This window comes from Atta cephalotes, assembly GCF_000143395.1.
Source record: "Atta cephalotes unplaced genomic scaffold scaffold00001, whole genome shotgun sequence".
Classification (NCBI taxonomy): Eukaryota; Metazoa; Arthropoda; class Insecta; order Hymenoptera; family Formicidae; genus Atta; species Atta cephalotes.
In genome coordinates this window covers 453,274-467,426 of record NW_012130065.1, presented here as the reverse complement: position 1 = coordinate 467,426, position 14,153 = coordinate 453,274, and the positions used below count along the sequence as shown (strand labels likewise).

Below are 14,153 nucleotides of genomic sequence, written 5' to 3'. Positions count from 1 at the left end.
CGCTCGGTTGGTTTCCGTGCATCTGCCCTTCTTGGGCTCGCTGAACTTTACACGGACCTTTTATCTCTTTCTTTCTGTATCTATTTCGCCTTCCACTTCCTATCATTTTTCTTATATTTCTGAATTTGTTTGATAATTCGGAAATTAATTGATTAACTGTTGTAAAAAATATTATAACGTATAAAATAATTCAAAAATCGCACTCTCTTAACTCTTTTCAATCTTGAAATCAATTACATCTAAGTGCACATTAAATAAAAGGTCATTGTATATCACAGATTTCAGTTCATTAATTTTCTATATTTTGAATATTTTTCACGCAAATTTTTCATTAAATGACTAATAACTAATGGTTATATTCTTTAAATTCATTGGGATATCCACAAAGATTCTGTTCACGTGAATGCATCGTGATTTTTACGTAAATTGTATAATTTATGTAAAAATCACGATACGTTCACGTGAACAGAAGAAAAATCAATCATAATACAAGAAGTCGTAAAATAACTAACCGTTTGCCGTCGCGAGTGTTCACCAGCCAAGAATACAATACATCGTCGACACAATGTAAAAAAAAGTCAAGTCCTTTATTCCCTAACCGTTCAATTCGATCAGCCGCTTTTCGCAAATGCGATTATCCGAACACGAAATATGCATGCGCGAATTAAATCTTACAGAAGAAATTTCAAATAAAATAAAGTTTGCTATGTTAATCATAATAAAATTTATTAATACTTAAAGAAATTATTATTTTAGAAATGAAGAATATCGTGTCAGTAAAATTTTTGATGAGTGTGTTAAATAAAAAACATTTCGGGACTTTATAGGGATTTCGCACTTTGATGCACATGCATGTACTCGGTGTATCTGGTGTTTAATAAGCGCGAGTCAACTGGAGTCAACGGTGCAGCTGTGCCGACGGCAAACTATTACCTCGATTCATTATCAGTGACCTCTTTGTATACGTCTCTTTCGTAGGAGTCCTCCATGAGACCGCCACGCCGCGTTAACTTTTCTTAATTGAAATGTCATCCGTAGAGTGATTTCGCTAACCGCATAATGGCTAACACGTATATAAAAAAAACATATATTTTATATAAGTATTAGACGCGTGATTTAAAGATATGAATTATTGTTCATTTCAATCTGATTCTTTTTCTTTATTTGTCGCCTTCGGGCAATTGTTACTTTCGCTATTTCGACAAAATGACAGTGATTTCTCGTACGATCGTAGTTACGGCTGGTGAACAGAGTTATACCCTTTCCCGCACAGACATGCTATGCTTAAAGGTTGATACGGTAATGGTTACACACCACGTACAATAAATAAAAGTACGTGCGCATATTTGTTACAGCGCGAGATGACGAAGCAGACCGCGTGAACAAGATTGCAGAATACACGGAGGAGGAAAGCAAGAACCCGAACAAAGGTAGAGAAATAGAAATTGTTAAAGATCTACGAAATATTCATACTTCTCTTTCATAGTATCTAAATATCTCAAAACAGGCTTAAATGAAAGCTCTCAATTTTTTGCACAATCGACGAACAATGTAGAGCCGCAAAAACTTCTCTGAGATCAGCATATTACTTTCCCGAACGATCTTATCGCGAAAACATTAAGGTATGACTCGACGATTTCGATACTATTGCGTTCATGTGCAGTGGGCCGTAGATTGTATTCATCATCGAGTAACGATAATTCCGGGTTACAGCGTCGTGTCAAACTCCTTCGCAAAATGAAACGAAAATGTCAGGCGGACATACGATGTACGGTCAGTGTATCGGATCGGTTGGATTGTTAACAATAGTATTAAGCCACGTGAATACCTTGGAGTTTACGCCAATCTCTCGTCCTTCGGCTCGGTGAAAGTCTGCAAGAATTCGCCCTCGATCGTGTTGCGAACTTCACATTGAGATCCTCCTGACATGTCACGATCTCGCTCGAAACTAGTAACGCTGAGTAACAAATATCTCACGTTGTCTTGTAAAATAGCAAAGCAGTGCCGATCGTGCCCAAATATCGAAGTCATGATTCTTAATCAAAATAGAAAGAAATTCTTAAAATCTGTAATTTACAGCCTAATCGAGTAATCAACAAAGTTATCCCAAAGTTATTAAGATATTTAAATGCTAACTGCTTTTACAAGGAAGTAAAAATTAAAAATAGTACATAACGCGCGCGTCGATGGAAGAGAGATCGAAATGCGACAGGAAATTGAGGCATCTTAATCATCTAATATCGAGAGTACAGGGCACATAAGAAAATATAACGAAATATTTTAAAATATAAACTTAAAAAAGTATGTATAATATAATATTCTATAATTGATTAAAATTCCTATATATATTACTTGTTTCGGGCTCACGATTGAATCCTCTTCAGATATGCATACAAGTAATGTTACATTGATTGAGATCAGTCGAAGATATAGACAAAATTATATACATAGTGATGATTTTAAATTAAGAGTCCTTCATTCTTGTAAAATCTTGTTTAATCATCTAATTTTTTTCCAATGTAAACTTAAAGCCATTTGTTAATACATACTCGCTAGACTTTGAATATAATATAACGAATGCGTTTCTCTTCGTCTTTTATCTTTGCACGCAGATATGTATCCTCGCAGTTTTGTCTCGGACGTGGTAGTTCCGCGAATATATATGCAACGTATACGGTCGCTATCAGTCTTTTTCCATTTTTCCGTAAAAAATTAATTGGATAGGATTCTCACGGAGTGATTCGCTTCCTACTCGTTTTACAGCCCGCTCCCACGAAGGCACGAGCGGAGTCGGCGATGGTAAGCGTCATCGGCCTCTCGAAGCACGTACGTCGGGCCGCCGCGTTTAATGCCAATGTTTCCGCATTCTGGAATCTTATTTCTGAACGAGGAATATTCGCTGTCTAGCCGGTGCAGTGGCAAAAATGTGCTGCCGACTGCTCACGCCGTGTCAAATCCTCTCGGAAAACCACGCGCGAACATCAGCCAGACACCGCGCCGCACCATGTCAAGATTTTATGGTCTGCATATACTCGACTGCATAGTACATAGTACGTTAGGTAGTCCAAGATTTGTTCGAGAGAATTGCCGATTTTATCATAGATATCGTTGATAGAATTAATCGTCGTTGTGAGACGCGACATTTCCGCGATGTAAAATTTTATTTCTGCCTACGAAACGTCAATCGAGCCGACACTTAACGGTGAAAATATGATGTTGAACTTGGTTGAATTTTTTTATTATATTAGAAATTGAAAATTTCACCTATATTGATTCTGGATTCAATGGAAAAAGGATATTCCTGAAATTCCGATTGATTTTTCGTGCTTTCGAGAGGTTAAGCGTGTTGAGCAACGGCATTTCGGCATCCCTTCTTACAAAATGTGAGAATTAATCCGCGGCGTGCAGGGTGTTAAATAAATTTCTCGCGATATGACACTTCTCACTTCCGCGTGAGAATGTGTCAAAAGTTAAATGTGATAAATGAATATTATGCCCGTGTGAGCACGAATCTGTATTTTATTTAAGGATCTAAATATTCGCGACAGCGTACGATACACACAACGTATCATGAAAAAGATAGAAAGTAGAAAGGTGATATAATATATGAATTAGAATGTAAGATTACTGAGTAAAATATTGAATTTTGCAACACATTTGAATCAACCATATCGATAGTCCCTTTATTCGAGTTCATCGTTCGAACGACACGACGGTTCGGCATGGATTATTATCTGCACGGTTATTACGCTGAACGCTATCGAACATTTCTTCTCGTGTAACTGTATGAACGGTTGTTGAACACGAAGAAATGCGCGCGCGTGTGTACAAAAAAATCAAATTGCAAAAACCAGAATGTTACGCAGAATAGTCATGAATTGCTGAGCTGTTATTAATACGAATAATCTTTACAAGACAACGATCAGATAAGTATTACGTGACGAAATGTAGGAGCAAGGAATACGAAGTCGCTTCTAAATCTTTGCAACTCGAGATAAACTTTTTAATGTTCAAATGTATTAAGTTGCTTCATCTAGTCTAAGCCACGAAAAGAGACTCTTTTGAAAGTGATAAATTAAATGATATAAAAATTTGATAAAATGTACAATGTTATGATACAATCTATGGATATTCATTTTTCTATCATCGCTTCTTTACTTCAAAACACAATTCATGACATAATTAAAAAATTAAAATTTTCTCATTTATAGAAACTAAAAAAATCACATTTTTTTTAGTTGTGTCAATTTTAAAATAAAAGAACAAAAAATGTTTCTTTCAAAAAATCGAATTGAATACAAAGAACATCGCATTTCACTCGGCATTTGAAAATCAATGATTTATCCGCTGTAACGCGCGGATTTATTGCTAAATACATTGCTTCACATCAGACAATATATCATTTAAGACGTTTAACGACGCGAATGTCGCACGATCGTCACATCGACTGATGAAACAAAAAGAGGGAGATCATTATTAGAGGAGATAAATATAACATTTAATAATCGTGTTACAAGGTTCTACGCTTTCAGTACATTGACGCAACGCGGACAATTCGGATCTCGGTGCCAAGGACAAGTGGCTTTTAGTGACGGCACTGATTTTGCGGTCTGCCTCCTTTCTTTTCCAAAACAGTATTCCACGAAGAAAGCCGTTTGCCGCTTATTGCGACAGACATAATCTTCGCTTTCAGAAACTATATGCACGATGATGTAATTCACAACCGCAATTTACGTATATGGTATAACCACTATTATATATCATACCTGTATAGCATCATGCACATGGGCGTGCATAATAAGAATTATCTCAGTCACGATAAAGTAAAATTGCATCCTTAATATCGTTCACTGATCTATTGTTTCTATATCAAGAATTATTACAGTTATAGTTGTTCTACAATTTTTATAGAATATAAAAAAATATATGTAACATCGCTGATAGATGTAAAAATTTTCCAATATGTTTGCATCGCGATTTAGATTTATAAACTTTACTATTATGCTTATCTTATACATCAATCTAATTTCAATTTCTATAAATTGATGCATTCTCCGGATTTTATTAATGAAATCATTTAAACGTTCATGGAATTATCAAGCGATGTAACTCAGTGGCATGACAAAATCGTTGGTTCATCTTAAAGCCGATTATATCGTATACCGCATAGCGGTATACCCTGGTCAACATAGATCGTCCGGTTTGCGTACTACGACTTTTCTTCGGTGAGCAAACGGTTCGTTTCGTTGACACATTCCATAAGATTAATCGACTCCCGTAACAGTTCGGGCGACATCCGCAAACTAGTACACAAGACATAGATCTATGAATTCCAAGAGAAATTGTTATGTCTCATGATGCAGCTAATTTATGACATATCTGTCTCCGTAACTATTTCGCTATTGTTTCGATGGATTAGAAACAAATCTCGAACATCTGCGAACATGAAATAGTGTAACAAGAAATGATGTGTACTTGGATGGCATCCAACGCAAATCAAAGAAGAAATTAAAGGGAAAAGTGCAGACTCGAAGATCGAGAGTGAAGAACAAAGTGACACGTAAATACACGCTGATTTTTTGCATACGGTATAATGTTTGCAAAGAATATAATTCTGTTCAGCAAAATTAAAAACGTGGTCGCGGTGGCATATTGAAAACGCGAGACTATCCCTCCTCTCGTGCATGAAAGCGCTTGATGTCGGTGCTAACCGCGGAAGCTGGCCTCGACAGGCAATGTCGCCCAGTCTTACGACAGCCTTCTTGCCAGCATGATCGAGAAATTCTGCTATTGTTTCCTCCTTCATCACGACGATATATTAACATTCTTCTGAGAATCGTTTCGTGCCGACTAAACTCAGGCTCGCGCAAAATGCACAATGAATTTCTTCCACGTGAAAGTTTGTCATAACCGCGAGCTAAGTTATATACTCTTCGATGATTAAAATTAATTGCCTGCCAACTTAATACTCGCAAAGTGGTTGTAAAACAAGAGTGGTCTTCGCGAATTCTGAATGTTGTACCCATCGTCTCATCAGGTATATCTTGTAACGTATATTATCCGTTTCTTTATTGGTTATTTTCAACTTAATGCATTAGTGAACACAGAACGCACATTATTGAGCCTCTATCTTTCATATGTTTTTCTAGTTTTGTTATCTAACAGTATACAATTTACTGTGAAATAATATTAAAAAATACATAACAGATAAGATCTTAATTTAAAAAATAACAGATAAGATCTTAATAATTAGTTTAGCTGATTGATTATAACGATACGCTAATTATAATTTAATAAACTCGTAATCAAATATTTGTCAAGACAGGAAAATGATACAACAGTTGACACTTGCAAATGTTTTCTATTATTTTATCATTTTGAGACAATATAAAAAACAATTTCATTTCAAAGAATTATAATTTCTTAATTTATTTGAATCTAATATATTTCTCTATTTTATATTTATTATAATATAATTAATTTATTTACATATTTATTAGTATTCGTTTAAATTATTTACTGCGAATTTTTATAATTAAATATTGATGTATACAGATCGCACATTGTAATTGATTTGCTAACTAAATAAATGTTGAATTATAAGAATGAATAAGATTCATGTATACTCGAATGCACTTACGCATACAATAACACGTGCAATGTCTCTGATACCGGTACAAATATGGTGCGATCGTCTGGATGATGCATCGAAAACCATCAAGTTGCGCGAAAGTTGCATTTATTGCACGTGCATACGATCGATGATTAGTTACGTCGTGCTGTGCACTACGCCAGGAATGTTAATCAGGAGTTAGCGCAGTACGCTTTATTAACCGTGAATTAAAATTAGTCATAGTTTCGCGGTATGTCGGCATACGTAAGCGTTCGGCAATGCGACAATATATGCACAAATGATTTACAATTTACGAGCAATTTTTTAAGTATCTTATTTGCACACTCATAGACAGATAAAGAAAGTTTAAAATAAAATTTTGTATTTCATTACGAGAAATTACGTTGTTAACAGTAAGGTATAGTAACTTACTCGATTTAAATATTCCTGCTTAAACTAGATAACAAGTACATGCAAAAGTTTTATCAGTAGACTTGTTTTAAAATGTGGAAATCCTTGAGACCATACAAATCTATATAAATTAAATAATTTGTGTTTTCGAATTGAGCGACAAAAAATTAAAAGATCTTATATTATATTATACAAAATAAAATAAAAAGTATAAAATAAAATTAAAAGCAAAACATTTAAAGTAAAATAAAATATTTGAAATAAAATCGGAGTAAACTTAAAGAAAGAGAATAAAATTAAAATGTGAGAGACAAGTTTTTTTCCTTAAAACTCAGATTTTACGAATAAAAAACAAATCTCTAAAATTCGATGGAGACTGACTTCTCTTTAGAATATATTGAACTGTGACAAATGTGAAAGATCGCAAAATGGCATCTTTGCGATTCGTCAGACGAAAAGCATGAAAAATTGAAGAGATGATGTCATTTTTTTAACGATAATACGACTGCGATGTATAATGTGTTGATATATGCGCGATGAATCATTCAAGGTTTGCTGGTTCGCTATTTAATGGTGCAAATATTTTTACGAATGCATTTCCTTTCCAAAAGAATTCTTAAAGGCATAACATAATAGTACATATTATATTAAAGAAGAACGCTGAAATAAAATTTACAAAATGTACAGAAGAATTCTTAATGAGTTGACTTTTTGTCATAAATATATAATAGCAAAAAGCCCGTTTAAAGAATAAAATATTTTCGAACATTTTACGAGAATCCACGTTATTTATGATATTTGATTAAGCAAAAAACGAAGATAGTAAACGAAGATATTCAAATTCCATTAACGCAAATTCTGTTTCACCTTGAATTTGTTTAGCTTATCAGAAAATAAAACAGACATTTCATACAAACGATAGCTTGTTAAAACGTAATGGAAAACAGCAATCACATACATTATATTATCTTTCATACCATCACATTTAGCAAGAAAAATCATATTATATTTATATTGTACTTTAACAAACCTTTTTCATACAAATTAAATATTTACAAATTCCATATAGTTTATTAATAAATATTAAAATATTTTAATTACTATATTATATTATAGTCGAAAAATTTAAACTTTCATATCAATATCAAGAATTGGGAAATGTTGTTGCAGATACGGTAAATGGTAAGATGGAGAACTGTGGAGGCGGCCAACGCCTGCCCCCGGACGGGGATGAATTTCCAGCAGCGTACCAAGAATTCAACAACAGTAGCAACCAGCCATCGTACAGATATATCGCTACGACAAGGACAACGACGATAACTACGAATGATGCAGGATTGTGTAATGAAAACGAGTCATTTCGTACTAACGAGACTGTTAAAATGCTCACGAACGATAGCAACGTTGTCAGTTCGAGAAGCATTATTCTATCCGATAGTAAGATAACGTTCCCAGGCACTGAAAACGTGAGGCAGGATATAAACAAAGTTGCTTTGGCAAGTATGGAGAGTGTCCGGTCTGAGGTAGGCAAGGCTACGTCGTCCAATGTAGATAATATATGTCAAGATGTGAAGTCCACCGAGATTACTAACGAAGAAAAAAAATCATCTTATCACACTTCGGAAGATATCGCGAAGAAAAACACTTCCATCGTCGCGGGAAGTTCTCTTTACTCTTGTCAGACGACTACCAGCAATTTAATTATGAGTGAGAAGAAGATGGAGATCGCTGGATATTATCACAAGGCCGTGACGACGCTCGAAGAAGTGCCAAGCCACGTGGAAAAGGACGCGCCTATTGATACCCCACCGCCTCTTCCATTGACAGGTACTCATTACTTATCTAATTTCGAATGAAATTCCTCGTCTTTTTTTTCTCCGAGAAGCAACAATGACATATCAAAAATATATTATTAAATTATTAAATTTAATATTTTCGGAAAGATTGATTTCTCCTCCCTTTAAAATTATTTCAAGCACATCATATTTTTATATATTACCTCCTTTTTTTTATATTTTTTGCAAAAGTACGTTATATTATTCACAGGCCCGCCAAAAATAGAGCAAGTGTTGCATACGAGAATTACTCCTACGATAGAATCTCCGCAAAGAAAGTTTTCTTTGAACGGTGATCTCTGGAGACAAGACGACAAGTCTGAGCGATCTGTTCGAGATAAAATCGCAATGTTTTCATCGCAAAGCAATCTTGATGCGCCTCTATTTCCCAATGCCATAACAGCGGCAGCAGTCACGAGCAACAGCAAACGCCTCTCCAAGTACAAGTCCTCCGAAGACGTTTGTTGCGATGACAAGAGCAACGGACAGAAAGATCGACCGTCTTTCTTCGCTGACAGGACGCAGAGTTCTTTCGATCTCACCGATTCAGCCAAGACTATGACTGGGCATGACTCCGCGAAGAAATATAACCAGAGAACGCTTAGTTTGCCTCAGACTGTTCAACCTGCTCTGTTGAGTCCAACTACGCAAACTACGCGGACTCCAAAGACGCTACCAATTGTTCCACCGAAATCATTATCTAACCCACTGTCAACTTTGTACGATAAGCAGAATTTCTTAAATACGACGACAAAAAATTATTGTGCAAATACCACAGAAAACAGCAATTTGCAGAATGTCATGTATTTGAATATCGGTAAAACCGTAAATTCTTGTAACAATTCTAGCAACTCGATCAAACCAACGAGCACAACATCTTCATTAACGCGAGCTACCAGTTTTTCCGGCCCGACACCCTTTGTGCAAGATCGAAATTCTTTGACAACCGATTCCATCAGTAACTCACAAATTTCAAGAACGAATTCCTTAGCGTCCACGTTTAGACGACCCGGCGAAGATGTAAGGAGAAACAGCTTGAATCAGCTGATCGAGCAGAGACGAAGATCAATATCGAAATTACGTGGTCTGGTTATACCAGAAAAAGACACTGTATCAATTGATCAACCTATCGTCGATTTACCAGAAATCAAATCACGAGATTCAATATTATTGCATCAGGTAAGATTTGAAACATGTATAATGCAATTCAATAGTATGTTTAATTCGAATCTTATACAAAATATTAATTTTTTTATATTTTTTATATTTTTTTTATATTTTATAATATAATATTTTGTAATATTTCAAAAAATTTATCAGCTATTGCTTTGAAAAATCCATTTTTATGAGTAATATTTAACGTTTCTCCATTTTATATGCAAAATAATACATTGTTCACACAATATACGTTTTTTCAGATACCAAAGGCAAATATTCAAGACAAGTGGGGGTCTCAAAGTTCCTTAGCCAGCAACGCCAGCACAGCGAGCCAACCATTGAAAGCGACAACGTCTTTCAAGATGCCGGCGCCTCAGATATACTCCAAGTACTCCCCGGCTTTCAAAAGAAAGTCTCTCACGGTTTATGGTACTTCAGTGACGACAAATTCCACGATAAACGGCAGCAGCCCGATCAAAAGTTCTCAATCAACAGCAATGTCCACATTTTCGGAGCCACCGAAAAGCCTGGAGAGTATTTGCAGCCCTACAAGAAGCGATTACAGCTTCGAGTTTGCCTCGACGACGAGCTCACCGGATGGCTCGCGTACTAGGCCGAGGACAATACAAAGGAAAGCTCGCTTAGATTACGATGATTCCGACAATGATTCGGCCGTAAGCAGCTCTCAGAGCAGCATATCTCGCGGCTTCAGTCCGCCGATGTCTCCGGTACCGTCGGAAAGATCTACCATTTCATCAGAGAGATCTTATGTCTCCGCGGAATTAAACTGTCAAAGTCGGCCTTTGATCGCAGATAATTTGAGCAGAATTTCAGTCGCACGAGATGGTAGAGATCAAACTATTGCATCCGATAAAGATCAATTCACCTCCAGGATAGGTGTTCTTGGTGAACGAACATATCTAGCCGAAAGATCATCTTCCAGCAGCAGCGGGTCAAATCCACGCTCACCACAACCGAACGAGTTTCTTTCGAGAAGTTCACAAATTCCTCAGAGACAATTGAGACGATCGAACAGCACCGATACAAATTGCAGCACATCTTCGACGCTTACATCTGGCTCTCAAGCCAGTGCCGAGTCTTTATCCCGAAGAGTACTGAAGCCGCAAAGCGTGGAAGCGATAAATCGAAAAAATATTCTGGCGAGCGCCAGATGCCGAAGCGGTAGGGATTTGAATGGATCGCCGCTAATCCAGCGAAAGTTCTCAGACGACGAAGATGCTGTAAAAGAAACCATCCAGAACGGTGATGCTATTCATCAGATAAGCAATAACTCGGGGAGCGATCCCGCGAGCAAACAAGAGATCAAGATTGCGTATATAGAAGTCGCGGATCCCTTCGCGGAGGATGAAGAATCGTTACAGAAGAAGGAGGAGAAACCTAAATTGCCACCTAAAATGAGTTTCCCGCCGCCAGCTGTTAGACCACCCAAATCTGAAATGTTGGAGCCATCAAACGATCTTAAAATGTGGGTTCGAGCGGAAGTAAAGACTTTGGCGCGATCAATGGAAGAAAAATCAAGATATGACAAAAGTCCAATTTTCCCAACTCAAAATTTGGAAACAAGAAATAGTCGTGGCTCCATATTTAATCAACCCGCTATTACTGCATCTAACAACGATTTATCTTCAAAGAATAAAACTACAATAAGCGATATGAAGGTCACCACGATGGAAATGTCGAAATCACAAAATAAAGCGAATTCAACTCCTAGAAAAAATATGGAAGACCAAAACGATCTTTTGATGATCTTAACAACAAAAAGTCGCTCCAGATCAGCTATACACGTTGACGAAGGGACGTTTAGTAGATCGAAGAGTCAGATGAGCCTAGAAGATATACTTGGCGCTAAGCCAGATTTGAAATTATCCCGTGCGCAAAATATAGAATCAAAAATTGAAAAGAATGGTATAATACCAAGCTCGCCGGTAAAATCTGCTTGGGAAATTTCGAAAGAAAATCGATACGGGAGAAGAGGCTCTACTTCGAACGAATCCTTGTTGGAGGATAGACCCTTTGTCTCGAAAATACCCACCTTAGGAAGAACCAAAACTATCGACAGCGGCGACGAAATGATAGAAAGTGTCGAAAGAATAAAAAATGTGACAGCGTCGAAGATTCCGACATCTCGTGGCTTAAATCGACGCAGCGCCAGTGTCACGGATATGAAGAAAGCCTTGGAGAAGGTTGATACCAGTCCTATGCATAGTCAATCACAACAGAACGCCAGCAACACTCATAATCGATTTCCAAGTCTAGACAGCAGCGTAGACGAGAATATTGGGACAGAAATAGACACCGATAGATGTTACAGCGAGCAATTTGGCAGTATCAGTTCACTCGCCAGCAGTACCAGTCTAATCTCGCAACAAGAACTGGCGCAGCTCGTCGAGGAGGCGAGTTTGGAAGAGGCACGTGGAGCGCACGATGTTATAGTCGTTTTGCTTCATAAGGAGAACCCGACAGGCAGCGTTGGTATTACTTTGGCTGGTGGCGCGGATTGCGAAGTGAAGGAGATCACGGTTCATAGAGTACTGACGCACTCTATCGCGGATAAAGACGGCCGGGTGCAGAGAGGTGATAGGATCCTCAGCATAAACGGTCGGAGCACGCGAGGTCTCACACACAGGGAGAGCATGGCGGTACTGAAGCAGCCAAGATCGGAGGTCGTATTGGTCGTGTCGAGAGTCAGGATGGAGGAAGGCTGTAAGCTGAGGTCGCGAACTGCGAGTGTCGAAACCATCGTCGAAGGTAAAAATACATGCATTTCTTGCGTGAGAGCTCTCACGATTTATTTTTTAATGATAACGGAATCGATGTAAATAAAAAAGAACTCGGATCGTATAGGGTTAGAGACGAATGGAAACGTGGAAGACACAGCGTGGGGACCACCGTCGATTGTGGCGGTTTACAAGGACGGAGCTGGTCTTGGATTTAGCTTGGAAGGCGGCAGAGATAGTCCCCTCGGAGATAGACCTTTAATTATCAAGAAGATATTCACCGGTAAATCTTCCTATATAATATAATATATTTGCGCTCGAATATCATGTTAAAGGATAATGTTAATTGTAACGATTGTTATATTGAAATGATAAGATAATAGATAAGATAATAGATAAGATAATAGAAATTGTATCATATGTTATCTTTACGATTATATGTTATCTTTACAGGGGGTGCTGCCGAGAAAACGGGTGCCTTAAAAGCCGGGGATCAATTGCTTGAAGTAAACGGTAACGATGTAACGCGAATGTCGAGGATAGAAGCGTGGTCTTTGATGAAGAAGCTACACGACGGTGAAGTGAATCTCCTAGTCAGGCATCCTGCCACTAAATCCTCGTGAAAAATACGAAATCCCGATTGTATGATGCAAATGAAACGTAGTAATGTGCCAAGCAAACGTCTGAATTATTTTTCGATCGATATTTGTTATGTAGGTATAATGATTAATAAGGTATGTTATTAATTTGTTTTGTTCAAGAGATTTTAGATACGAACCGATGTTATATGCGCGAGAGGCTTTTTCCATCGTGCTGATAAATTTAAATAATGTCGCTGTTTAGTCAGATAATCAGAAATCTAAATTCATTTCAATTTATAAAAAGAGATCTAATCTATTGATATTATTTTTAAGAGCGTCTAAATTAATCGATAACTATCATTCACAGCTCTAATTGCATTGTCATTTATTATAAATTCAATAGCTAACGTGCTAACAAAAAAGTTAAGAGAAAATAGCAAATCTGTGATTTGCTAATTTATTTTTCGATCAAACGCCTTATAAATGAAACATGCATCTTATGCATAAAAATAGTTCTAAAATAGTATTTTCTACAGATATATGAAAGAATATATGCGAATTAACGGTACAACATAGTCAATCTTAATAGTTTCATCACAATAAAATCAGTACGCAAAAAGAGACTTAAGATTGCAAGTTTCCAATCTGAATCGACAATGCAAAATGCAATATCATATCTAATATGCAATGATTAGATGTGGAATAATATTTTTATTTCGTAAATTTCATCAAAAAGCAGCGATATAGCATCTTAATATAGTGTATGTTTTGACAACGAAATATATATATGGAAATTTCAATATATGCCATATGCAAG

General features: G+C 36.8%; 1 protein-coding gene across 1 annotated transcript; it reads left to right on the top strand.

The window, feature by feature from the left end:
- Positions 1-1,384: 1,384 nt before the first annotated feature.
- On the top strand, positions 1,385-13,378 carry LOC105625742. The gene is made up of 6 exons (XM_012207098.1): positions 1,385-1,430; positions 8,195-8,851; positions 9,071-10,038; positions 10,278-12,786; positions 12,883-13,038; positions 13,209-13,378. Exons 2-6 carry the CDS (start codon positions 8,212-8,214, stop codon positions 13,376-13,378), a joined length of 4,443 nt encoding a protein of 1,480 aa, XP_012062488.1. The 5' UTR covers positions 1,385-1,430; positions 8,195-8,211.
- The last annotated feature ends 775 nt before the right edge of the window (positions 13,379-14,153 follow it).

Coding starts and splice junctions, on each gene's coding strand:
- LOC105625742 (XM_012207098.1), top strand. CDS start 8,212: ATGGAGAACTGTGGAGGCGGCCAACGCCTGCCCCCGGACGGGGATGAA. Junction 8,852..9,070: donor ACCGCCTCTTCCATTGACAG/GTACTCATTACT, acceptor TATTATTCACAG/GCCCGCCAAAAATAGAGCAA. Junction 13,039..13,208: donor TATCAAGAAGATATTCACCG/GTAAATCTTCCT, acceptor TTATCTTTACAG/GGGGTGCTGCCGAGAAAACG.